General features: G+C 39.0%; 1 protein-coding gene across 2 annotated transcripts; it reads right to left on the reverse strand.

Moving 5' to 3' along the window:
• Positions 1-1,755: 1,755 nt before the first annotated feature.
• SMARCE1 (SWI/SNF related BAF chromatin remodeling complex subunit E1) lies at positions 1,756-21,953 on the reverse strand. Of its 2 annotated transcripts, none has more exons than XM_079904867.1 (11): positions 21,804-21,953; positions 19,753-19,804; positions 19,532-19,575; positions 16,491-16,595; positions 11,303-11,383; positions 9,557-9,688; positions 9,123-9,294; positions 5,698-5,870; positions 5,081-5,182; positions 4,214-4,424; positions 1,756-2,028 (listed from the first exon to the last, which is right to left on the reverse strand). In XM_079904867.1, the coding sequence occupies exons 2-11, from the start codon at positions 19,757-19,759 to the stop codon at positions 1,820-1,822; spliced, it is 1,236 nt and encodes a 411-aa protein (XP_079760993.1). In that variant the 5' UTR covers positions 19,760-19,804; positions 21,804-21,953; the 3' UTR covers positions 1,756-1,819. The 2 variants fall into 2 exon arrangements, with proteins under 2 accessions (XP_079760993.1, XP_079760994.1); XM_079904868.1 differs by having other exon boundaries at positions 19,753-19,796; positions 21,798-21,950.
• Positions 21,954-27,669: the final 5,716 nt, after the last annotated feature.

The raw sequence follows: 27,669 nt of genomic DNA on the forward strand, positions 1-27,669 counted from the left end.
TCAGCAAAAGAACCACTTCCATCCTCTTAAGAGACTTCAGTACCAGGGTAATAATGTGACATCTTGATCTGGTACTGTTTTCCACCCATATTAACAACTGCTCTACCCAGTTTTGACAAGTTACTGAAAAGGATATCCAGTTTGTTGAGGATGAGCTGGCTGAAGTTCTTAGCCCTATGACGCCCTACGACGCCCTACACCCAGAACTGATAAATTAGTTTTTGATTCAGAAAGAAACATTCCATGTGTTTTTAAGAAAAACAGGTATCAAGGGGTGTTTCCGCCCAATTTTGTCTCCTTTCCTCCTCTCTCTCAGGAGGCCCAACAGAGTGGAGTCACAGTCACTACGTGCCGTGAGCTCAGTAGCAGTGAATTCACTATAAATTAAGTTTTGTCCATATAGAGAAGTTATCTACATGTAAGCACAGGGCTTACCTTTATTCACTTGGCCATATATTTTTTTTTAATGTAAAAAAAGTTTCTCATATGTGTATGTAGAAACTTATCACTTTACTTTTGGAGTCAAAGACTATATGTGACATGACTATAATATGAGGAAACTAATTTTCACAAGTGTCTTGTACATATGAACTTACTACTTACAGCAGTTCACATAGTTGGGTGAGACGGGGCCTTATCTCGAGAGGCAAATTCGTAACAATTGTGAGAGGCCACTCCCTACTGTCACTACATTATAATAATGAAGTTACAAGCTTGTGTTGCATAAACATATTTAGTGCATTAAAAACACTGAGACTCTTTTTTCCATTTTTTTTTATTACATTTGGACCTTTAAGAAACATATACCACCAGTTATACCACTATTCAGTAAAAATCTATTCTAGTTTTTGGAATGCATATGTGTCACAAACTATCTTGCTTCTGGTCTCTAAGACTTTACTAAGAGTTTATCAAAAAGGTAGGCTCTGATCTATGGGATCCTGAGCCTTGAGGTTTTAAATGTTTTGATTATTGTAAAACAATTTCCAGTGGATGAACTTAATTCCCAGCTGTTTTTCTTCTAGAATGGGCTAATCATTTTGAAGTTACTTCCTCCATTGCAAGAATATTCAATTCCTTCAGCTTTGTGATCTATTCTGTCTTTGGAAAACTTGGTAAAAAAGTAATTTTCCCCCGCTGTACAACAGGGATGAATTCACCAGAACATATCCAATATTAATTATAACAAAAGGCAGTATAGATAAATGTATATGTGTCATGTTCACTTTAATGACTATTTCATAAGCCAGTAACTATGAAGACTATTTCTGGATCAATACAATCCAAGTGTTGGCTGTAGGTACACAAAACACCTTAACACAACTCTTGGTATCTGACATTGATTCAAAATAAAAAAAGGGTAAGTGAACTCACACAACTATGTTTTCAAGAAGCTACTCTCTGTGGAAGCAAACAGGAAAGGGGCCCTTCAGGAAGCTGTTGATGGGCACTGGGAAGGTTTAAAGCTATGGCTTTGGGAAGCACCCAAGTGAGCTGTAGGAAGGCATTTGTAAGAGTAGATTCTGCAGCATCAAAGGATACTTCTCTGAAAGAGGTGGGCATTTTCTCAATTAATTTAAATTCTGAGGCTTTCAACAGTTGAGGGCTAGAAACAAGATCCAAAGAAAAGAATCATCTTCTTCCCGCTTAAGAAAGGTGACTGTGCCATTCAGCTCATGATGCTAAATGGTCCAAAAGCCTTTGGTGGTATGATATGGACAAGATAAAAATTAATACACAAACCACATAACACCATTAAAACTCGAAAAACATTTTTTCATTTAAAAAAGTATTTAGAACACATAAAACAAGGCAACATTTATTCTTTTTTCCCGTCTTCTGGTACGGGGTCTGTTGGTGCTTCCTCCACAGTTGCACTGTTGCTCTCTGAGCCAGTGTTACTATCACTGGTCCCTTCCTCTGCCAGACTGTCCACCCCCTCCTGCCCGCTCTCCTTGTCCTCAGGAGTAGACGTGCCTTCTTCACCATTCTGTTGGCTTTCCGTCGTTTCTTCAAGGTGTGTCTCCTCTGTAATCACACATTTGTCACTGTTAGTTCCAATACAGAAATTCCCTCTTCTAATTATGCTGACAGTCCAGAGCTGCAGCATCCGATGATAAGGCAGCCACTCACCACATATGGCTACTAAGCACTTGATATGAGCAAGTGTGACCGAGGAAAGAACTTTTAGCATGTTTAGAACAATTTGGGATTTGGAAACAATCTACTTTTTAACTGTAAATTTTGAAATCTAAATACAGATCAAGTATTTCTGCTGAAAATTTAGCTTCCAAATTTTGATGTGCTCTAAGTCTAAAAATACACACCGGATTTTGAAGACTTATTAAAATTAATTTCACTTAAAAGATTTCATTGGGCTTCCCTGGTGGCGCAGTGGTTGAGAGTCCGCCTGCCGATGCAGGGGACACAGGTTCGTGCCCCGGTCTGGGAAGATCCCACGTGCCGTGGAGTGGCTGGGCCCGTGAGCCATGGCCGCTGGGCCTGCGCGTCCGGAGCCTGTGCTCCGCAACGGGAGAGGCCACGACAGTGAGAGGCCCGCGTACCGCAAAAAAAAAAAAAAAAAAAAGATTTCATTAAAAAAATGTCAGTAGTAGAAAATTTATAATTACACAGTGACTTATATTTCATTTCTATTGGACAGTGCTCTTGTGAAGCGCTTGGATTTAATGAGTGAGAAAGCAGGTATGGAAATGGTATAAGGCTGATATTTAAAGTACTTTGTTACAAGTCACGCTGGGCTGTTTTCTGTTATTGCTCTAATAGTCTTCAGAACAATCTTCTTCAGTTCTTTTTCTTCAGCTAGAAGGATGAAATCTGAGTAAAGACCTAGGCATGCTCTATTCATAGATGACAAAACAGAGGCAAGGCTGAGTATTCTAGCTGCAAAATGAGCCAAAGAACCATGCTCTAATTCTCAAGCTCTTGTTTTAACCACAAAATGTGTTCACGCTCCAAATCTGTTAAGATAAAAAACATGTTCACACAAAACAGAGAAAGGTTCAGATAATAAAACTTAAAATCTGACTATCTGAAATGTTAATCTGCTGAATCACTCTGTAGAAATATCTGGTAAAGATACTATATTCTACTTAATGTTTTCCAGATGTCAAATCAGAAGTTGTCGGTTGAGCACCAAGTATGACTATGGTCCCTCTCACTTCTTGTAATGATGGTCCAGGGAGCCTTTGATTGTGTCTCCCATACTTTCAGCTCAGTTCTGTTTATTACACAGTGCACTGCGCAGGGTCAAAACAGTGCCAGAAAGTAGAGTGATCTCAAAATTTCAAGCAATAATCGATTTAATCAGTACTTCATGTAAGCTGTGTTATTGTTTGCCTTGAGGAATGCTTTTAATCAGGAAAATCAGTAGAACAGAAGTATGAATTGTTCCAGGATGGGGTCAACAAATGCTTTCTACAAAGGCTAGATAGTAAATATTTCAGGTTTTGTGGGCCAGGCAGTCTCAGTTGCAACTACTCAACTATACTGTTGTAGCCCCAAAGCAGCCACAAACAATACGTAAATAAACGGTTCCAACAAAACTTTATTTACAAAAGCAGGTGGCAGGCAGGATTTGGCCTGCAGGTTTTATTTGCCTAACTCCGTTCTAGGACACCAGAGACGACACTGATCTTAAGAGCAATGACCACATCTTGTTTAAACAATTTTAGCAATAAACGTTAAAATACTGAGTGCCAATATCATGTCAAGTGCAGTAATGATGATTTTATGTACATTTATCCTTGGGAACTCACTCTCAGAGGCAGGTGCTAGAATACTTGCAAATGAGGAAACTGATATTAAGTAACTTACCCAAAGTCACAGCGCTAGCAAATGGTGAAGCAGTGTTAGACCCAGATCTGTCTGACTCCCGGGCCAGCATCCTTAACCATTAAACCATTATACTTTATATTCCCAGGAAATGACATGACTCAATCTGGGCAAACAACCAAGACCTCACACAGCAAGACTAAAGACAACACACCACTGCTGTTTTGTACCAATACCAACATTTTTAGTGGACTCTACTATAAGAGATTAAGATTTTGAAAGAAATGGGTAGTATATGGAGAATAATTCAAGAGGCAAGATCAACAGAGTGACTTCTGAAAAGCACTGAGAAAGGAAAAGCAGAACTAAACACAGCTGTAAAAACCCTCGACATTTACTTCAGTATCAACTGAAAGGTTACCTGTCTCCATCGGAATGCTCTCGTCTTCTTTCTTTTCTTCGGTCTTATTAGCTGCTGGCTCCTCCTCAGGAACAATACTGCTCTGGCTGCGCTCAGCTTGCTCTGCTGCCTCTTTCTCCCTTTCCTCCTGCCTTTTGCGAGCCTGTTCCTCGGCCTGTGCAATTTCAGCTGCAATTTTTTCCATATCCACTTCTACTTTCAAACCACACAACTAGCAGTCAGAAAACAGAACCCAAAAAACTCTCTTAGTAATGTTCTTTTCTTACAATCTCTGAACCAGAGAAATTGTTTTAAAAGTGGGTTTTCTTGGCTAAGAACTATATACATATATATGGCAGAAAAAAACATGGTTCCACGTCCTCTCTGAAGCCCTTGGGTCTACAGGAAAGTTGCCCTAGCACGCCACATAACATCAAGTATTACAGAACAGCTGGTGAGACAATGCTGAAAGTTCTGGATTATACTCAAAGCTTCCATTTTATATTTCAGGCGGCCAAACACTAGATTTACTTGTTTTCATACAAAGTGCAAACTGTAAACTACAGCTAATGGAGACATTTGATGAATAAACTGCAATGAAATGAAAATAATTCACAACTGCATGAGAGTTTAAATTAAAACCTCAGAGGGTTCTAGGGTCTAAGGCCTAGTACATATGTGTGTACTATATGATATTTCAAACCTATTGCAACTCTACCAGAAAATGGAAATTATTTCATAAAGCAAAGACCTTGCCAGTTATAGCAAAGTTAACCCTGTTTCAAAGTGAACAACGTTCCATGAAATCACTATTTTGGAAAAAAGAAAGAGGAAAAAAAAAGTAACAGACACAGTGAAAAAAGTATAGTTAACACATTAAATTTATACCCTTTTAAGTTCATTGTTAAATGAATCTGTGCTTTCCAGGAATTTCCTCTTCTTTTCTTGGTGTCGCTCCTCTATTTGAAGAAGTTCAGCTTCTAGTTTTCGCTGTAAAACATAAGGTCAGGTTTTGTTACTACTGAATTATTTTCTCTAAAGCAAACGTCAAACACAGAAAATGTCTCATTTTTTTTAATGGTCCACACGTTCTCATAGTGTGATAAATGTTTTGAATTTTTAATTTATTTATTACATAATGTATCTAGCTAAGATTTTTAAAATGTAAAATGCAGCATAGAGGGAATGACTGATTAATAAGTATATGTTGGAGAATACTGTTTCAGGCCTCAGCGCTTTTTTGGAAAAGAAATATTTAGTACATCAGTAAGAGCTGACAGGATGTCTCAAAATTCTTAATGGGTATGCTTTCTGTCAAAAGGCTCTACGTTACAGGTTTAATGACAAACTTATTAAATCTCTGGGAAAGGTCTACTCCCTCCAGCCTCTTCCCTGAATCAGGAACAGGTCAGACTGAACATAAATATTTAACAGGCACACTGATGCATGGTATAGGATCAGGTCACCTGGCACCTGGGGCATAATAAAATGCTTTGTGACTCTACCTGATGAACCATTAAGGACTGGACCTGTCGTTTGAGGACCTGCATTCTAGCTGTTGTGACAACAGACCGAACGTCTGGCACCACACTCTCACTAAGGATTTCACTGATGAGGCGGTGATTTCTCTGGAAACGGGCGGTAGCTGTGTGCTTCATTGAAAAGCCATCATCATAATCTGGAATAAACAAAAGGATCTGGAAATTAGGTCACCAACTACCATCATCAGGAGAGCGCAACAGCGTTCACACTTAGTTGCCAAGGAGCCACGGCCCTCACTGGTCTAACAAAATCTAAAATAAATCTTTAAGTTATGATGTGCATCTGGGAAGATGTGGCTGAAACGCAAATGAAATACAGCCATGTGTCTCTGGCCTGGAAATCAACGTGAAGGCTGCACTGACAGCAAAACAGATTTTGCCAAATGTCTCACTTTTGGGGTAGTAATTTAAGGCTTTTACAACTGATGATACACAGGAACTGGGTGGTGTCTTTGTCACTGTAGCACTTTAAAGTAAGGAAAATGCCCACTGCAGAGAAAACATTATCTCTAGCAATATTCAGTTTCCCAGATGGGCATATATATTTTATAAGATTAAAATACCACTAAAGCCTTAAAAACGTTTAATTCTAAATTTCACTTTTAATTTTTATCAATTTACACACACATACATTTGTTGTCAGTGTATGAAGGTATATTACATGCTGTTTTCATCCACTCAAGTGCACATACATATAGTATGGATCTGGTTTACAAGCTTATTCTTAATAGCTATTACCTTTGCTCTATCACTACCAGTTTTTGACGTATCTGCTAACAACCTGTGCTATTATTTACTTAATATTTTTATTTAAATCAACTTAAAAAAAAAAAAGAGCTTCCTCTTAAGCAATACACATTAAAACAAAAGTTCCTCTCTGAACCACCTAACCATCTTAGTGTGCCGTCAGAGGTGGGGGACCACAGTTTAGGAAACTGCTACAAAGGGTCAAATCGTGCTGCTATGTCAGTTTAGCACGTCCCTTAATTTGGGTGCTTAAGTAGTTCCTAAAACTCTTTTTACCAGAAACACCACCACTACGAACTGTTGTGCAAATTGCTTTTTGTTTCAAGTAATTTCTTTAGGATATACACTTCTGAAATTAAAATTACTGGAATAAAAAAAACTGTGACCTTTTTACTTCTTTTTTTTTTTTAAAGAAGATGCTGGGGGTAGGAGTTTATTTATTTATTTATTTTTGCTGTGCCGGGTCTTCGTTTCTGTGCGAGGGCTTTCTCTAGTTGTGGCAAGCAGGGGCCACTCTTCATCATGGTGTGCGGGCCTCTCACTATTGCGGCCTCTCTTGTTGTGGAGCACAGGCTCCAGACGCGCAGGCTCAGTAGCTGTGGCTCACGGGCCCAGCCACTCTGTGGCATGTGGGATCCTCCCAGACCAGGGCTCGAACCCGTGTCCCCTGCATTAGCAGGCAGACTCTCAACCACTGTGCCACCAGGGAAGTCCTCTTTTCACTTCTTAAGGGAGAGTTTTTCATATTCACACTGAAGACTATATACGTTTGTGCTAGGTTATCCATCTAGGTTACCTTGCTTTTTCTTCTTTCATGTATATGTCCCCAGTGTTGACCACTGGACTGTAGGGGAAATAAAGTCTTAAAAATCTGGGCCTGTCTTTCTTTGCACTTTAGTTGTCTGATTTTTTTTTTCTTTTTTGGAGGGGGGGGTAGGTTTATATTTTCTAATTCACCAGGTATTTACTTTATCTCATGAATATTCTCTTTCTAAAATGTCAGTTAAAAAAGACTTCACTAAAAAAAAAAAAAAAAAAAAAAAAGACTTCCCTGTCTTGTGTGGATAACTACGTATGTTTTGTAGGCCTTGTAGGTCTTCTTTGTTAAAGTGAGCAGCTGTTGTACTCGTGGATGTGCTGCCTTTCTCTTGGTTTTATGTACATTTCCACCTCCCAAGTCTTCCTCTTTCTACTCAGTTCTGAAGGATAAGGTCCAAGGTCTAAAGTCATTCTTATCCTGCTCTCTTAACTATTACCATCCTTTCTTATTAGCAACTCTAATATCCTATTTTAAACTTAAAAAACATAATAGGCAGAAGTCTGAGAAACAGAGAAGGACTCTCTTTGAAGACTGTTCCTAAGTGAAGCTCTTTCAGTCCTTCTCAGTGTTCCTGCTGTTACCTTCCACCTGTGAAAACTTCAACTGATTTCTACTTACGTCTTCTATGTTGCTAGCCTTTGTTTCCGATTATTACTGACCCCCATCCTTCCAATTATTTGTAGACTGGATCTTCTATTTTTTTTAGTTCTGTATATTTTCTTGCACTAATTATCCAATTTGAGCAACTAAAGTTTGCTTACACTACTGTGTCTTTAGCACTGATGATTCTGCTTAACATGCTATATTGTTTCTATTCCCTATTCTGTTTTCTATATTTATTATTATATTTTGTATTTATGAGAATATTTGTCAATATCCCAGTCCTTTCTTTTAAAAACTCATTTTTGTTTTTCTCTCCTTTTAAGTATATCAGTTTATTCATGTCTTTAGGTGGTATTATTGCTTCCTTTATTAAAGGTCTCTTCTTTAAGGTCTTACAAGCCTTTTCTTTGTTACTACTACTTCTTTAAAATGGGATCTTAAATTATTTTCTAGATGCTTTTGTTGCTTGTAGCTAGAGCTTCCAACCTTTACCACATCACAGCAGTACACGAAGGAAATATTTGTATCGCATGCTTGCTATGTGGATGAGTATACTCGCAGCTGGAGGTGGCTAGCTCTGAAGCTCCTTGCAGCTTCAGACCCTGCATGGCTACAGAGAACCAACCAGAGGTACAAAAGCACACCTGCAAACTCTTCGTGGAATGCCAACTAGGAAGCTCTGCTCTGTGTGCGGTGGCGTGCGCGTGTATAAAGTTTGTAGGTGCGCACCCTCCTAAGTGTCATCATGAGTTGTATTTATAAATTCTAGCTGGATTTCTGAATTAACTAGAAAAGAAAGTTCATAATGCCTCTTCCCACTCATTAACTTTCTCCCTTAAGAGCCTTAAACTCAGCCAATTTAGGGAACCAATAAGAAAGTAGAATATAACTTGAAGGCATTTAACTTTTTAAAAGCAGTTGAGGTAAAATTCTGATTGTAACTAAAAAACCCTCCATGCATTCTGAGTACAAAGGTTTTGATAAACGACAGGTAGTTTTTGCTATCTTCTACACTAAAAAGGGTGTTTCTTTATCTTTGGGAAGTTCACATACAAATATTAATCAAAATAATTATTCCAAATATTGAAATGGCACTTAAATTATGCTTTGTTTCCATTTAGAATAGGAAATAAAACTTGAGATTTCTCGTATTTTAATTCTCAGAGAAAGCATAAACAAAGCCCCACTTTTTTTTTTTTTTTTTTTTTTTTTTTTTTACCATCTGGATCTTCAGCAGGCTGAATGCTCATGTAAGGTTCTCCTTTCTCCATGCGAGACTGTCTCTGTCGACTTTCTTCCTCTAAAGCAGCTTCTGCACGACTTTTTGCATTTATATAAGCAAGGTACGCGGGGGAATTATGATAGGCCTTCATAGATTCATTGTACTCTATCTGAAAGTCAAATGTTTTCAGTTTTAGAATTGACATTTTGCAGGTTACAATGAATACTTATATTACCTCATTTGAATATCAAAAGACATGATAATGATCTCCTTTTTACAGACAAGGGATCTGAAGTCTTAGAGAAATTAAGTGACTTGACCCAGGCAGACAATGACTCAGTTGTCTGATTAGATCTTATATTTCTTCTATAAATGATAAGGCAAGTGTTCATGAATTTTCTATTGTACCCATCCCTACAGTCCCATTCTACCTTTTCTGCTTCGTATTCGTTTAAATATTCTTGTTTTTCTTCATCAGTGAGATCTCGCCACATGCCACCAATAATCTTGCCAATCTCCCACAACTTTAGGTCAGGGTTGGAAGCCTTTACTTGGTCCCAGACCTTGAAAAGGACAAACAGTTGAGATTTCAGTATTGATGCCTAAAAATAAAGACCTTTAAAAATACTTTTTAATATAGAAACCTTCAATCATCAACAAAGGCAGAGGCAATAGTGTCAAATCCCCGTGTTCTCTTCAGCCTGCTGCAGTAATTATCAAGTCCTCTGTCAGGTTACTTTAAGGCAGATCTCGGATATCTCCAATCACTGCAGACACTTACGATGAGCTAACTCAATAACATAGTCTTATGTCTTTCTAAAAATTCACGGGAGTTTAGAAGGAATGTGGTTACTCTGCATAATACAATACACCATATTGTCAAATATATGTATAATAATTCTGACCAAAAATTTTAAAATTTCTAAATAGTGGTGAAAATCAATAAATGCTCTTGTGTTTAATAAAGATACCAGCTATACTTGCTATTTTAAGAGTAATGGAGGTTCATACCATATGACCCAGCAATCCCTCTACTGGGCATATACCCTGAGAAAACCATAATTCAAAGAGTCATGTACCACAATTTTCATTGCAGCACTATTTACAACAGCCAGGACATGGAAGCAACTTAAGTGCCCATCGACAGATGAATGGATAAAGAAGATGTGGCACATATATACAATGGAATATTACTCAGCCATAAAAAGGAACGAAACTCAGTTATTTGTAGTGAGGTGGATGGACCTAGAGTCTGTCATACAGAGTGATGTAAGTCAGAAAGAGAAAAACAAATACCATATGCTAGCACATATATATGGAATCTTAAAAAAAAAGGTTCTCATGAACCTAGGGGCAGGGGAAGAATAAAGACGCACACATAGAGAATGGACTTGGGGAAGGGTAAGGGTAAGCTGGGACGAAGTGAGAGAGTAGCACTGAATATATACACTACCAAATGTAAAACAGATAGCTAGTGGGAAGCAGCAGCAGCATAGCACAGGGAGATCAGCTTGATGCTTTGTGACCACGTAGAGGGGTGGGATAGGGAGGGGGGGAGGGAGATGCAAGAGGGAGGGGATATGGGGATATATGTATGCATATTGCTGATTCACTTTGTTATACAGCAGAAACTAACACAACACTGTAAAGCAATTATACTCCAATAAAGATGTTAAAAAAACAAAAAACAAAAACAAAAAAAGAGTAATGGAGGTTCATCACCAAAAAAAAAAAAGAGGAAAAATTCAAGGAAGTATGAAGAAAATAAAAATTACCATAAGCTTATTGTTTAGAGATAACCATTGTCTTCTAGGCTTTTTTAAAATTCAAACTAGCGTATATTTGCTATTATTTTTATAAAAATAAGATACTAGTACATGTAGTCTTGCATTCCTTTTTTCACTAAACATTTTTTTTATGTCATTAAATATTCTCCAAAAGACTACATAAGTAACACTGGCTACATAACTTTGCTTTAAGTATTTTAACTGTTTATTTAATCATGTTCTTGTTGGATTTTAGTTCTGGAATTTAGAACTAATTTCTTTCAAAACTGCAATTCTGTATCTTTTCCTCTGACTATGCACAAAAAAGCTGGCTAAGCCAATCTGAAACCTGACATAAAGCCAAGAGCAAGAACGGCAGTCCTCACTCCCTTCTGGTCCCTGAGCACCTACCTTTCTGCTGTACCGCATGTAGGGCATCAGCGGCTTATCTGGTGGCTTTGGGGGTTTTGGAATCGTAATACCAGAGGATGCCTAGGAAAGAGTTAAATACATTCATTACTCAACTGCAAGAAGTTCACCAGCAAACTGAAAAGAGAGTCCCTTAAAAAATGCTAATGCGCCTTTCTTCTACTCGTCCATGGATACAAGATTCTTATATTTTCTCCACTGAAAATAGCTATCACTGCAAATTCAGAAATGTTCACATCAGAAGAAAATAGAGAAAATGACTTTAGGCACATAATTTTTTAATACGTTACTTAGCAGTTTATTGCCACTGCTTTGACAACCTGGCTGTAAGAACAAATAAAATATTATACAATAATTCATACATCGAAAATATATGGTTATATATCAGATGTCCCACGTTTAGGACATTACCTGGCACCCTTTTATTTTACTTAATTTACCATTACACATACAGTCAACACTTGATTACCTCACCGGAAGCTGAACCCGTTCAGCACTTACCACACCTCATACTGCCTACAGGGGACTACTTACTATTTGCACCATTTCAGGAACACACCTCCACATGAACAACCGCCACCACCGCAAACCCTATTTCCTAGGTTCAAAAATGGAAAACGGAAAAACCCTTCTTAGCTCCTTTATTATGACTAGAGATTTTACTTTTCTGAAGGTTCTATGCCCATATCTAGTGTCTTGTTTTATAAAGGAGATCAGGAAGTGTGAACTGAAGTCATGCCTTTTTTTATTCCTAATCACAGTGGAGGAGTGAACAAGTTTACCAGGAACAGAGAAATGGCAGAAACAGGGCCTGATTAAGTTACTTTTGAGACCTTATATCAAGAAACTCCATTTAATTTTTTAAAAACGCTGGTTTTGTGGGGAAGACACAGAAAGAAAGGGAAAGGAAAACAGAAGAAAAGGAGGCGAGGAGACTGAAAAATAGTTTTAAAAAGGTAAAGAAGAAAGTGGGTGAGAGACAGAAAAAAGGGAAAGAAAGAGGAGAGATCAGCTCTTTCTAAAAGCCAAATCTAGGCAAGATAACAGATAGCTCCCAGTGGGCACCCCACACACCTCCAACGAGCGAGCGCTGCTGCTGAACCTACTCTCATCTCTACACGCATGGCTGCATTTGATCAAGGACCTAGAATCAAATCATGGCTGAATCACATTTGTTTCTCCCAAATTTCTGGGAGACCCCTGATACTGATCCTCCTTCCCAGGCTCGGGGGAAGAAGAGCTGGCTTCACTCTAATGACCAAAAGACAGGAATCGGCAAATTCTTGCAAGAAAACTAAGGTGCCATTTTGTTTCCTTGCCCTGATGTTGCTGTTGTGGTAAAACCGGAGGGAAACCCCTCCATTCTGGGCTGAGACCCCAATCAACCTTATTTTTCATGCAAGGGCTCCGGGAATAGTGTGTTGGTACCTGCTTCCACCACTTTCCAACAATACTTCTTCCTGTGAGGAGCGTCTCCCTCCCTCCCTCCATACTTGTCCATTAACTCTGCTTCCTCTCTGCTTCTTCACACATGAACTTATCAGAACGTATTTCTCCTCTGAAGCAGTATTTCCCTTCTTTCCACTCCTCCCACGTATTCTTAGCACACCTCATGCTGATGCTCATGTAGACAGACTCTGTTTTTAGCCAGCAGTGGGCAACGGGGTGAAGTGAGCCATGGGGGACGGAAACTGTCAACAGTGGTGGTATGAACAGCCACTAGGAGATCTGTCTCAGGGCTGTAGGAGTTCTCTGGGGGAGGGGGGGATTTCTACAAAGCTAACCCTATGCCATGAATTCAGAGCAAGTAACACATAAAAGTCTGATTCTTCATAAAGTTATTAGAAAGCACTTCCAATTTATATCCAACACACACCTTCAGAATTCCATGAAGTAGGTTACAAATAAAGTTGGAATTGTGCCAATAATTGAAGTTGGTAGACCTCTGTTAACAATTTTTTAAAAAAGAGGTAAAGAATTCTAAAATGTTTATGCTTTAATATGTGAAATTAAAACACTTTAAAAACAAATTACAGTAATATTTGCTCTTCGATATTTTTCAAAGAACTGTATTTTATAACAATGAATTTGCTTATTTCTCTTCTTTTCTCCCAAAGGAACATGTTGAGGTGGTATTTTCATTACACTGACCAATTTACAAATACAAGGAAAGCAAAACCAAACCCAAAACAATAACAACATAGTTAAATTCTAGCTGGTTTTCAGGATATTAAAGGTTTATATCACTAAACACCCCTAATTTATTAACCATCTCAAACAGATATCTTTCTACAATTTCTCAAACATTATTCTTTAAAAAAGAAAAAAGAAGCAGTCTGCACTGAACACAATTATAATCACTGCTTTGCTATAATCTTCTAGTTTGAGGTATGAAACCTGCTGGCCCCTTTATTAAATGGTCTGGTGGTTATGCTTTTGGAGGGCATGTCTCCTTTTTTAGTGGTTTCTTTCCTTGCTGCTATCAGGAAACCTACCTCTAGCAGCAACTGTCCCTCTTTCCAACTGGCAATGAGTTTGGAGAAAACTAATTATGCTTGTTAAAACTGTGCTTACAATAGAGTAAGATCCTGGGAACCTCCTATGAATAAAGCCCATGATTTTGTGAAATTCTGGCTACTCAGAGATTTTTGTTGTTTCTTCCCATTTTTCAGCTGTTTCTCTGGTAGGATCTTATCTAAGGTTTTCTTCTGGGATGGAATTTCCATTAAAGCACAGAAATGAGCTACTTTTAACATTTGGTCTTGATCTGTCTTCACACCTGTACTTGAGAATGTTAATCATCATCGGATGAAGAACTGACCAGAAGTGAATTCCATCTCATAGCTACCATATGTTGAAACCAAAAGGTTTCAACATGCTATATATAAAATGTTTATTGTCTGAAAACCATTCGAGTGCACTGGAGTCATCGGGAAAACCCGATGTTTTGTGGACGCTACAAGAAGCTATTCACAGGGTGTCACCAAATCATTCCTTCAAATCGATGACTTAAGGCGATTTGCAGGCAGTAATACCAAAGAGGAGCCCCCCACCCCCCAAAAAAACACATAAGTGAGGTCATCTTAAAGTAACACTTTTATAAAGGTCAAAATCAGATCTACTGAGTCCTAACAGAGCTTAAATTATACATATATAGTAGTATAAAACTTTAGGCATAACTAATTTTCATAGAGAATGATTCAGTGACCTGAGAGGTCACTAGAAGTTGAAGGGGCTGGGATTAGCACAGGCTAAAAGCCTCCACATTTTCTAGGCTCTTCAAGTTAAGTCTACAGAGCACTTTGATTACACTTCGTTCTGGTGTTGAGAGAACAAACAATACAAAGAAAACCACCATAAAGAACCAGAAGATCAATGTTTCCATGCTCAACAGCCCTCCTATACTAATCTACCCTGAAGCTAGTACCTACCCCCAAACACTGGGTTCTAACACCTGAAAGAAAGAATGGGGAGAAACAGATAACTTGCTGAGGCCCCGAGACAGCAACTGCACTTTCCTATTCCTAGTAAGTCTCCATTGAATGATCTCACTTTGTTAACAAAGAATCCCACAGATACATCCAAGTTAAGAACAAAATGCTTACAGAAACTGAAATACAAATGATTCTAATATTACAGTTACCACCATTTCTTTTCCATTAACATAGATAATCAAGAGCTGACTGTATAGAGCTATTAAAATGTAATCATTCTTTTGTTTACTGCCCATGAATAATTTTCTGTATTAACATGAATGGTCCAAAATCGATTCTACTCCTCGTTTCAATTAAAATATTCTTTACCATTTGATAACTTTGTGACCCGTTACACTTGTGAAACACATTCAGGCCAGGGAAAAACAAGTACCGATGCACATAAAAACTGTATGCATTGTGAAATGCATACATACACACACTTTGTCAGAATTCTTTTCAGATACCATGAAATATGCATGGCACATAAAACTTGATATGCTTATGAGGTACAAATTATGCAGAAACAATGAAAAATTTAGACAAACGAAACCTATCAAGCTAAGCAATATGCTTACCAAGATAGACAAACAGTTTGATAGGTACAAGCTTTCTGCTCTAGCCTGACTACAGGGTGAGAGGGCTTTTTGGAAGTCACAATAATTGAATTACTTATGAATACAGCAAACAAAAACCAGGTATTAAAAAGTTTACAGCCATTCTGGGTTGTATAAATTCTCACCAATACCACATTCCAATGTATGTAGGTATTTGGCTTTTGGATTTATTATTTATTTTTGGTAAAACATTTTTACAGTTGTTTCTTTGGTACCTAAACTTCCTTAAATGGACTTTAAGATGACTGTAAAATAAAAAGCCTTCCAACGGGAGGAACAATTCTCAGAGCTTTCTGACATGTTCTTCCCAGTTTATAATCCTCAAATTTGGCTTGAACAGAATTCTCCAATTCTTTCTTTAAAAAAATAAATAAATACAAATAAATAAATAAAATAAAATAGAAAGTCTGAATTACATCATCCAATTTTGGTATCTTAGGCTGATCATTTAAGTGAAGCATCCTAAGTTTCAGAAATTATATCCTTTACCCTATGGATTATAAACACACTTCTAGCTGTAGATATCTATAGTCTGATAATTCAAATTAATTTCATTCAACTTTTGTTCTGCAATTCGTTGAAGTGACATTAAAATCTTTTTAGAGAGAAATGAATCTCAGTTAGGTCAACTGTTAAATCCAAAAGACAAATAACTATGTGCAGCAGTTCAAACTGGTAGGGCAGCTAGGCCTGTAAACCCAGCCTTTATTAAGAAACTAAGGTCTTGAGCCTAATGCCAATTACCTTAAATGAAAGATACTCTTCATCTCAAAAAGGGCATCTTAACCATAGGAAATTCTAGGTTTGTCTACATATAGTATTAGCATTAAGTGCCCAAGGCTTTATCTCTACCAACCACCAAACAGAATAAATTCTTTTCTTCTATATACATATCCAGATCTCACTATTTTTTCATTTTTCAGTGTAAGATTGTACAATGAATATTTAAAATAGTCTAAAAGCCAGGTTAAATTTTTTTTTTTTAAATGGCTGTGCTGATGATTCAAAGGACCTAACTCTGAAGGCATTTCTGGTCAATTCCAGTTGTTTGCTGGATGCTGTAATAGTTGATTCTCCTACCGTGACCCGGCTGTTGGTGCCCGGGTTCCCTCCCAGCCTGTAGTTGTTGTAGGCGAGATGACTGTATGGATTGTATCCCACAAACCCTGGTGTGCTGGGCATTTGCTGATGGAAACAAATGAGACAAAAACACGAATGAGAAATGAGCTCAAACGAGGAAAACACAGAAATGAAAAATGATCTGCATATGGCATGCAAAAGCAACCTGATTTTAAACAAGCAATGATGTGTTGTAACTGTTCTTTTTCTTTCAGTGAAAACCAGTCTGTGTTTTTTTTTTTTTTCCCCTCTCTTTCTGTCTCTTTGCAGGGACCAGTGGTGTTCGTGTGAGTGTGAATATGTGTGCTTGTTTTTCGGGATAAGCAATGCACTGAAGTGTCTCAAACATTCAGGGTTACTTTATGGTCAATAGTATGAAATAACAACTTAGCGATATATGCCTGAGATAGGAAAGCTTGAAATGTGATAAGCTAGGAGTCTGAGAACACTTTACATGCAAAACAAAACATGATCTATTTGACAGTTATGTGAATGCCGCCAATGTATTATCTACCAAAAACAAAAACAAGAAATGAATCACTTTCAAAGACAGCTTTAAATCATTTTATATAGTGTGAGAAATGAGAAGAGATTCAAATCAGGAAGTCAGAAGTTGTCAATAGAAAAGAACATATGTGGGATTCAATGGATGTCACATACATGATTTCAAAACAAAGACTTGTAAGAAATGCATGGATTTCATTCTGAGGGTACTGTCTGATCTTTTTAACCCATTCTTTTATAGCCTTTCTCTTCCATCTCTTCTTTGATCCATCTTCCACAGGTCAATCATGAACAATTTCTGCATTGAGTTTTAATGTGAACTACTTTTCTAGTAGACAGACTTGAACTTTCTTTTCTCATCTAGTTTCCTGACAGCCCTAGCTCTTTCAAACCACAACTGCTCGTTGGAGCAACAGAATTCTTGGCTTTTGCAAATTATGTGTTGATGTGATCACAAATGGGCTCTTATATAGCAGTGCCCTTCGTGATTAATAAAATGACATCCAATGTTCATGAGAATCAAGGTATGATGCATAAAAAGGATGTAGCAAAGAGAGACCAAAAGTAAGGTATTTTACCTAATGAACCTCAATAAAAACAAGTGACAGTAATTTCATTTTAACATGCAATTGACAATACCAATGCTGAATTGTATAATAAACTTAACACATCCCAACTAAACTGTAGCTATTATAAACACAATTTTCTAAAACATGCCACTGCACATATCCTTAGTGTCCAAAAGAAAGACAGTCAAGCAGATAATACATTTGATATTCTTTAGAAGAAAACTACTGATCAATTTCTAGTCTATGTAGTTATAGAAGACGCAAATCAAGCATACATAAGTAGGCAAAACACAGATGAAGTATCAAAGGCACAAAAGAAGTTTATATTACTTGGAGTGGTACATTTGGGTGGTAGTGGTGGGTGGAGCTGGTGATGGTGGTGGCAGAAGAAATGGAAAAAAAAGAAAGGAGGATAACTCATTTAATATCCATTCTGTTGGATGTCCTAACCCCTCGTCTTCCGTAGTTTATGTGTAAATGTGAAATTATAATGGTACAGAAGTATGACTAAAGAAAGGTAAAAATATCCCTTTCTACATTTAAGAAGTCATAGGGTTAGTTTCTGAGCTATTTTTATTATCTCAAAAAATCAAGTCTGTTTTCAAGATATTATATGCTGTCAGAGGCAGTATTTGCGTCAAAAAGACACCTTCAAAGTTGCATAAGCAATGATAATCACTATTCAACATTATGAGGCAGTAATGTAAGAAAATAAGGGAACTAAAAAAAAATCGAAACTGAAATATTACAACTATACCGTTTCCAAAAATGAAGTACATGGTTAGCTCTTTGAGGTCAGGAATCTCAATTGTTCAACTCCACCTGTATAGCCATTAGCAGAGTGCCAAGGAGATGGTCATAAGAAATGTTCTTTGATTTAAGAAAAGAAACAAACCAAACACAGGACTTTAAGATCTACCAGAAGTAACTTTAGAAACTGTATGTTATATAAATTGAGCTGAGAAGATGTGATACAGTATCTCTTTTTTAAAAGCATCTTACTATGGAAAAATAAATTGTTGATAAACATAACTAAAACATACATCTGAGGGTTAGTAAATAAAACTAGTTTATCTAGTGGAGAAAACAAAATTACACAAGGACCTAATTAGTAAACTAGCCAGAAATTTAGGGGTAGGGAGTATGGAAGGAGGGCTAACAGCTTTAAAGAACTTCTTTTGTAGGATATGGTCAATGTTAAGTGTTTTGTTTTTGTTTTTAAATAAAAAAACAACAAGAAGTCCATTTCAGCAAGGCCTGAATGGTTACTGTTAGAACTGTTTTGTGGACTGGACAATTATTTTACATGCTGACCAAGCTGGGCCAGAGCTTGCTGGGTGAAAAAAATTAGTTCACGACTATCATTTAGGCACTTTGAAACATATCAATTCTCAGTCCAATAAAGCATTACTTATGGAGTAAAGTGAAACGGCAGGATCTGACCCATAGATAATGAAATCCTTACTTGAACAGCTTGAAAATAAAGATTTACAATAAGCTATTATAGAACTGGAAGCTTTATTGTTTGATTTAACATGAAAATTATATACAGACAAGGACAGAAAAATGTAACCAGTTGAAGGTCAGGCTTAAAAATAATAAATGCCAGAACGAGCATTCATTTCATATTAACTTTCAAGACTCTTAATAGAGATTAACAAGAAAGAAATGTTAAACTTGTCACTTATTCCCAATTAAAAAAAGAACTGAGCATAGGAGGTTGGCATTTCAGTAGAATGTTTCTTTAAATGTTGGGGTTGGTTCAAGGTAAGATGCAGAGTTATTTTATTTAGTAGGAAGTGCTGTTTTTTTTAGCTGAATTTTTCATCCTGTTGCTGTGATGACTGAGTGACTGTCACTGGAAGACATCTGGGTTTTTGTATCAAGGCCAGACTTGGCTATTACATTAACAAGAAAATTAAAACTTACTGTTGCAGGAGCTGGGGTGGGAGGTGGGGCATAAGATGGTCTTTCTGTTTGAAAGAAAATAAATAACTTCTTGTAAACAACTGAGATATAATACTATGCAACAAAACTACCAATGGTCCTGTTTTGAAGAAAAAAAAAATGAGAGTATTTTGGAATTCCCATTTGCTAGGGCATTAGTCTCTTATTAATATAGATTGATAAATATAAAAAATGAAACTTACTTGACATTTTGGAAGATTAAGTTCTCAGTTCCTTAAGAATGAATCTGAGACACTAAAATAAAAAAAAGAAAAATAAAGAAAAATAATCAAAACTCAGCAAGCATAAGAGAATGTTTTCCTAAAGAATAGGGTAATTTAATTGGTATTTCTTAGTAAAATTACATTGTCTTCTAGTAATCCAGCCTTTTTAATATTTTACTAGTTCTTTAGGTCATTTGGTTGATCAGAATTAAATGACTAAAACAAATTACTGGGGATATTAAAAAGTAAAATTAGACATGTACTTGCAAGTTTTTTTGTTTTTGATACTGAGCCACCTCTTGCATGGAAAACGTTTTGCTGATGCCATGTAAACATTTAATCAGACTGATAAAAATACAGTGACAATAGAATGTAATGTATTGTCAGGGCCTACCTCAACAAGGCCTGCCAGATACTGACAGCTCCCTGATCAGCCGCAGCTCTGCCTTCCTTTTAGGATAACAACTTCTACTAAAATGGAGCACCATTTTATTCCTGGAGGCAGTGCAAAAGGTAACTGGTGTGACAATGAACTTTACATTCTCTTATAGTGGTAAACAGCTTTATAACTGCTGGGAATAAATTTTGAGGGTCTACCTGAAAAACTCTTATTACCCTTCTCAGCCCATTTCAAAATATATCTCCTCAATGGAGCTTTCTTGACAAATGACCTGTGCGGAATTAATTCCTTCCTCATCTGTACTCCTATCCAATTTACACAGATCTATGCTATCGTATTATACCTGTTAATGTGGGTATATAGTGTGCTGCTTAGAAACAGGGACCATTTAATTTATGATTGTAGTCCCTGTACCTAGCTCTTCTTTTTTTCTAGCTCAATTCTTACTAACTTTTGTCCTAGTATTACTAGCTCACCACATGACCATACACAGGTGAGCTTGTTCCTTACCTCAATATACATCACACACTGCGTGTATAAAGAGACAAACATTCATTTTTAGAAATAAGGCAAATAACTTTTATGACTACTGGAGTCCTTTCATCCAACATTATGCGAAACAAACATGATGTTTTTTGCTTCTGTTTTGCATTTTAAGGGAATTCCTGGAGCATTATGAATAAGAGACCTGGTGCAGAACGAAATCGTTTATTTTCTCAATGGCCCAACCTGGGTCTCTCCTTCTCTCCTTAAGGAACAGGCAAGAAACCAGAGTCTGGTGCAGATTTCCTTCCTGCTCAAGTTCAGGTAGGCTGTCAACATCCACTAGGCCTTGCTGGGGGCAGCCCTGACAATAACTGTCACGAGCTCCCTGATATGTCACACTTTATTGCTAATACTTTAAAATTACTGATCTCCTCTGCTATACTATAAATTCCAAGAGCGACCTTGTGCATTTGTCCACCACCGGATGCATGCCCGGTGCCTGGCATAAAATCCTAAAGTATCTGTTGACTACCTTATACGGGACAGGCTTACTACTCACACCATCTGGTTTAACAGTCACAACTACCAACGAGATGTGTACTGCTATTCCCATTTTACAGAGAACAAAGGGAGTCTCGGCGAGGGTAAGTAACTTGTCTAAAGACACACAGCCAGGAAGTGCCAGAGTTGGGTTTCAAACCCAGGTCAAACTGTTTCCGAGCTTTCGCTCTTCACTCTGAGCCACACCACGAGTCCTCAGGTCGCTGCCTGAACCGAGGGGAAACCACCTTTCCGGGGGTGAGGGACCACGGGCTTGGCTTGCCCCAAGGGCTTCCTCTGAGGTCGTTTCCTTTAGGTTTGTGTGAAGGATGCACTTTCCCAGCGACTCTACTAAAGAGGAGTATGCAGAGGTGCTCTGACCAATTCCGCGGGGTTAGTGGAAGGGGCACATCTGGCCGCCCCGGAGGAGCCCCAGATGGCACCCTCGCTCCGCTAGGCCTCAGAGGTCGCAACTGGCCCCCTGCTCTGGCGCCGCGGCCAAGCCTGAACCCCAGCAACCCCCGGGGACTCGGGGTCGGGCCAAGCCGGGACCCCACGCCTCGCCACCCTCCCGACCCAGTCGAGCCCAGTCGGAAACACTCACCCGCGGGCAGAAAAAACGCCCGCAGCTCCGGCCTCGCTTCCCTTTGTCCCGCGCACGCCCCGCCCCTCGCGTCCGGAGCTTCCGCGCTCGCACTTTCAACACTCTTCTTAATTCCTTTCAAGGCTCCAACCGACTCTCTCAAGAAAAATAAGTCTTCTAGTGGGGACGCGGTGGTGCTTAGTACAATCAAGGATTTTTTCAGGCCCCATACGTTTCTCAAAACTCCCCGAATTTGGGTAATTTGCCAGCCGGGCGCCGATTCGTCACAGCGGAGAGAGCGGAGGTGGCCCGACCGCTAGGTAGGCCCAAACCCCGCGGCCGTTGAGGAGCTGGAGCAGCGACGGGTGACGCGGCGGGAGGTGCGAGGCTGCGCCGAGGGGAGGTGGGAGCGCGGCCTCAGCTTCCCCGCGCGGGGCCGGAAGGCAGCGGGAAGCGCGCCGGCAGCTAGCCCCGGAACCACTGTGGCCGCGAGGCCCGCGCGCCACTCCGGCCGGACTCAGGCCGAGCACGTCCCCGCCTCCGAGGGTGTTTTTTTTTCTTTCTTTCCTTCCGGTCTTTTTCTTTACTCTTTCCCTGGGACTTGGAGTGTGTACTTCAGTAAGCCGAGGATGCAGGCGCGGAGCGTGCGGTTCGCAGTTTCTGCCCTCCCGCGCGCCTCCCAGGGCTTCCTACCTTAGCGGCCGGGCAGGAGCCTTGGCGAAAGCAGCACGGACCTTTCCAGTTTTCCCAAGCGCGAGGCTAGGGTAACTGCCACAGGTTTCTGAGCCAAGGGCCGGAGATGTTAATCTCCTTGCCCCAGGTTGTGTGCTCTTGCAACATCGGGCAAGGGTCTCTGTCCCGGCGCGCCTTGGCTCACTCGGTTCTCTCCACCGGGAACGACTGTCCTTCACTTTTCAGCTTAAACTCATCTGTCCTTCCGGATCCAGCTCAAATTGTTTGTGATGCCCACCTGGAACTTTCCCCTTCCCCCCCCCCCCCCTTAATCCTTCCTCTGAACTCCCAAGATTCTTTGATAACTTTATTATGGTCTTTACCTGATATCGGACTGTTTGTCATTTTCAATGCAATATGAGAGCCACTAAAGCAAAGGTTCAGTCATCTGCATTGGTCATCTTCGTATCGCCCGTGCCCAGTAAGGGCTTGACCCGTTGTTAGATGCTCAATAAATGTGTATTGAGGCAGGTTCTGGTCTAGTCCAGGGCTCTTTCCACTGAATCAAGACTACGTTCGTTTACTAGATAGTAGCTTTTCCTTGGATATATAAACACCTGACCGATGTGGGACACTGTGGAGCGAGAAGGATCTGAAGTTACTTGATGAAAACAGTGTTGACATTTAGGGTGACTGATTGAATTCTCCGGCTGCCATTAGCCATCATCCTGGGTGTGCCAGCAGGGGCTAGGGCATCTCTAGAAGTCAGCAAAGCTGTCCAGCTGAACCCACTGTCCAGTTCTTACACCTCCAATATTTTTATACTCATGATTAGAGATTAGTGAAGTTGAAGAGCATGTTAAAGGGAAAGACTAAAAAGGAGGTCATCAAAGCATAATGGGGGGCCTGAGTGGTGCTTGAGATAATGTATACGAAATTGCTTTTTAAAAATATACAGGCATCAGGGAATTCCCTGGCGGTCCAGTGGTTAGGACTCCGTGCTTCCACTGCAGGGGGCCCGGGTTCATCCCTGGTCGGGGAACTAAGATCCTGCAAGCCACGTAGAGGAGCAAAAAAAAAAAAAAAAAGGCATATGTGTATATATATATATATATATATATATATGCATCAGAGATACAGATTAATGTAAGATACACAAATGCCTCAGCAGGGAAGCCCAGAACCTACTATCTCTGGCTTTCATGGTGGGGGTCTGGGCAAGTGCGGTGCTGGGGCAGGTGCTGGGTTGTGTCATCTCTAGGCAGTCTTCTGCAGAAAAGCTGCAGGTGCCGGGTGTTAGGAACAAAGCACACTGTAGTGCGAACAGAGTGGCACAAAAATGGTGGTAAAGGAAAGGAGGGGATCTCGGAGGAGTAGTGACATTGATACACTTTCTCACCTCCTGGTCTTTACTCAGATGTCGGCACCTTCTCAGTAGGTTTTTCCTGACCTATTTAAAACTGCATCGCATTCCCCAACCTCCATTCATGGTTTGTACTTTGTTTTTTTCTACAGTATTTATCACCACCTAACATCCTCTATTTGTTATGTGCTTATTGTCTTTTTCTTCCCATCGGGATGAAAGCTCCTTGAGTAGGGGGCTTTTGACATCTGGAGCAGTGCCCATTCAGGTGCTCTTATTTGTGGAGTGAATAAATGAATGGCTATCTCATTTTCTTCCCTTTGGCTCCTTCTGTGCTCCAAAGATTTGCAGAATTAAGAAAGGAGGAATATAGGGAAGATAAAAGAGAGAAAGCCCTAGAGATTAAGACTGAAGAGTGTGGGCTTCCCTGGTGGCGCAATGGTTGAGAGTCCGCCTGCCGATGCAGGGGACATGGGTTCGTGCCCCGGTCTGGGAAGATCCCACATGCCGCGGAGCGGCTGGGCCCGTGAGCCATGGCCGCTGAGCCTGCGCGTCCGGAGCCTGTGCTCTGCAAAGGGAGAGGCCACAACAGTGAGAGGCCCGCGGACCGCAAAAAAAAAAAAAAAAGACTGAAGAGTGGATTCAACTTACACTGAGTTGCTGTTGATTTTTCCCCAAGCAACCATCAGCACATATGATCTTGCATGGACAGGGATATTTATGGGAACTGCAGGACAGACTTTTGGAATGGTGATTACTCCTGGAAAACGTGGTATGCATCATTAACATGACTGTTCAGCTACATGTAACTGTGAAGTCATTGGGAGCCCTTGCAGGCGCCTTATGGTAGACCACAGTGATAGTCTTAGGACCAAGTAGTTTAGTTTTCTTTCTGGCAGCAGGATTCAGGAACTTGGCCTGCTTTTCTCTCTGACACTGCTCATATTTCCTTGAGATACTTCTTCCCCCGCTCCAGGCAGGGAAGTCAAAACTAGTAAGTGATTAAGCTGGGAGTGAAGCCCAGGTCTCTTTGATTTCTTTCTATAGTAGTGTGGGAAGAAGCTGGGAGGGAGACAATTAGGGGTAGAATGAGAACCATGAGTGGGAAGGAAGAAAGAGGACAAAATGGGAGAGAACAAGGAAAAACCCATAGTCCTTGGACACCTAGTAGTCTGTGCGAATTGCTTCTAGGAGGTTTATTCCTATATAACGCTTTAAAATTGTACACAATTTTTAGATGCTTTTTTTTTAACCCCCAGATAGAGGGTTTGGAGTTTAACAGATTTCCAAAGAGTTCTGTGACTCAAAAAATATTTTGAACCAAACACTGAACCATGCAATTTGTCTGTAGTTTGTTCTAATGAAGCTATTTTCAGTGGATTTTTTCCCCCTTAAAATAGGGAAAGGGAGAACAGAACTCTGTCTGAGCCAAATAGCTTATAAAGTCTGGATATTAAAAAAAAAAATTCTGGCTCTAGGAAAAATGGTGAAATAAGCTAGTTTTCTCAGCTGTTTCTGTGAAGGCAGAAGTTATGACTATTCAGTTGCTATCACTAGAAATTGTTGTGAAATATTGAAGCCCGGAAGATTTCCAGGTCTGAGTGATTCACGAGGTTTTGTAGACTTCGACAAAGTATGGTTTGTTTTTACAGCCTTCTGCATTACCTTCAAAATACCTGGGGATTTGGGACATGAACTTTGACACATGGTGTGGAAAAGGATGAAAGTGTTTGAAAACAGAATGGTCCTGGAGAACCTGGGGTATGGTCTGTCATCCACAGGCCTTATTTGAGGGTCCAGGGCAGGTGACAGCAAACTGCAGGTGCAGGCCAGGACTGAGCTGCCTTCTGTTTTTGTAGTTTTATTAGGACACAGCCATGCCCACTCATTTACATGTTATTTATGTAGCAGCTGCTTTCAGCTATAAGGGCAGAGTTGTATAGTTGCTACAGGGATTCTATGGCGCGAAAAACCTAAAATAATTGCTATGTGGGCTTTTACAAAGTTTGCCAGTCCTGGTCTAGGGTCTAAATGGGTGAGGGAAACTGGAAAAGGCTTGTACTGGTTTGCACATACACCTTATTTCAAAATGTTTCTTTGTAGTATGCCCATGAATGTTGGCAATCTATGTGTACATGATGGCCATAACTTATAAACATAGAACTAAATTCTACCCTGTGCACAGACTTTCCTTTCATTTCATGTGTTGCTAATTTGAGTAATGTGTGTATACATATTATTTAACTGAAGTTTATTTTTTGGCCCATGTACCATAACATGATTCCATTGGAAACTTTCAAATTATTTTAAACTTTTTTTTTTTTTTTTTACTTTGGAGAATTTTGTACTTTAAACTATCATGGTAGAACAGGTCAAACTGGATAACTCACTGGGAAAGAATAACTCTTCTGGCAGTAATTGAAGAATTTAAAAAATTCTCTTTACCTGTTGTGTTTGAACTATTACTTACTCATCGTCAGCTATGATTGTCCTCACAAATTCTTCTCTCCCAGTGACCATTTTCATCCAAATAGTACTGTATATTTGAGTAGTGCTTTGCCAGATATTTTCACATGTATATCATTTCAAACATTTCTGTGAGGTAGGCAGCATAGGAGTTCTGATCAACCACCATCTTTCTCTTAATTTTCAGGTGTGAAAATTGAGGCCTAGGGAATTTAAGTGATTCCTTCCTGGTTACATGGGTCATTACTAACAGTCCCAGGGCTGATATCCTGCAATTGTTGGTAACTGGAATTATTATTTACTTTTGTATTTTGTTATGGAAGGGTGCATTTGAACCATTTTAGAGAGATTGAAGAATATTCATTTCTATCCATCCATCAAGTGAGGATAATATTCATCTGTGGGATTGTTGTAAGAATTAGAGATTGTGTACGAAGATGCTGAGTACAGGGCCAGGAGTAGAGCGAGCACTCTGCAAATGGTGGCTCCTGTTATACTTTTCCCAGGATCATGGGATTATTTTTATTTTTTAATTAGAATATACCATTTATTAGAATATACTCTTCTTAATTTTTCTGTTGTTAAAAAAAGTATAAAAATTGTGCTTTTGTGCACCTTGTTTACAGTTTTCTTCATCCCCCAATTGAGCTAACAATATTGGAACAATTAAACTCAAAACAATGTATCAAACTCAAATACAATGCAGGTTTGTAGTTCATGTTTCAACTTTTTTTTTTTTTATTGTAGTGGTATCATTTACTTTGGTAAATTCATATCCCAATTTAAAATGCCCCAAAGCAAATAAAACTCTGTTATAAATTCAAGTACTGTATTTTAAAATGTACATGTAATACACACAATAGCTACATAGTGGAATTACTATAACAAGCAGTTACATTCATGATGCCCAGTACTAAGTTTTCGACACTGCGTATAGATTACACTAGATATATTTCTTTATTTATGATACTGTTACTTAGTACAGTAACTTTAGTACAATAGCTTATACGATTGCATTTCCAAAGCTTTAATAAAGTTAGTAGCATTTAACTAATATTGAATGAAAACATTTTTATGTGTAGGATGTATTTTAGGTCAGATGCTTATGCAAGAATAAGCACTTAACATGCTGTTGTATCCTTGACAAAACAAAATCATCCCTTTCACTAAACAGAATAAGCCAGGCTAAAAGAAATATGATGTAATCAAAAGAAAATTTAAATGTGATTCCCTGTATTATGTTAAAGATTATTTAACATAATTTTCTTCTGGTTAAAATATACTTTTTTTTTTTTTGGTTGAAAGAAAGAAGAGAGAGAGAGAGGGAGAGTTGTAAAGGCTGTATTAATATGCTAACAGCTGTAGCCCTTAGATGATACTTTAGCT

Source organism: Stenella coeruleoalba (assembly GCF_951394435.1).
Source record: "Stenella coeruleoalba genome assembly, chromosome: 19".
Classification (NCBI taxonomy): Eukaryota; Metazoa; Chordata; class Mammalia; order Artiodactyla; family Delphinidae; genus Stenella; species Stenella coeruleoalba.

Excerpts from the sequence above, each read along its gene's own strand:
- SMARCE1 (XM_079904867.1), bottom strand. Across the intron at positions 9,689-11,302 it reads ACATGCGGTACAGCAGAAAG|GTCTGGGACCAAGTAAAGGC; the intron begins GTAGGTGCTCAG and ends GTCCTTTTCAAG. Across the intron at positions 5,183-5,697 it reads AGTCCTTAATGGTTCATCAG|CGAAAACTAGAAGCTGAACT; the intron begins GTAGAGTCACAA and ends TATGTTTTACAG.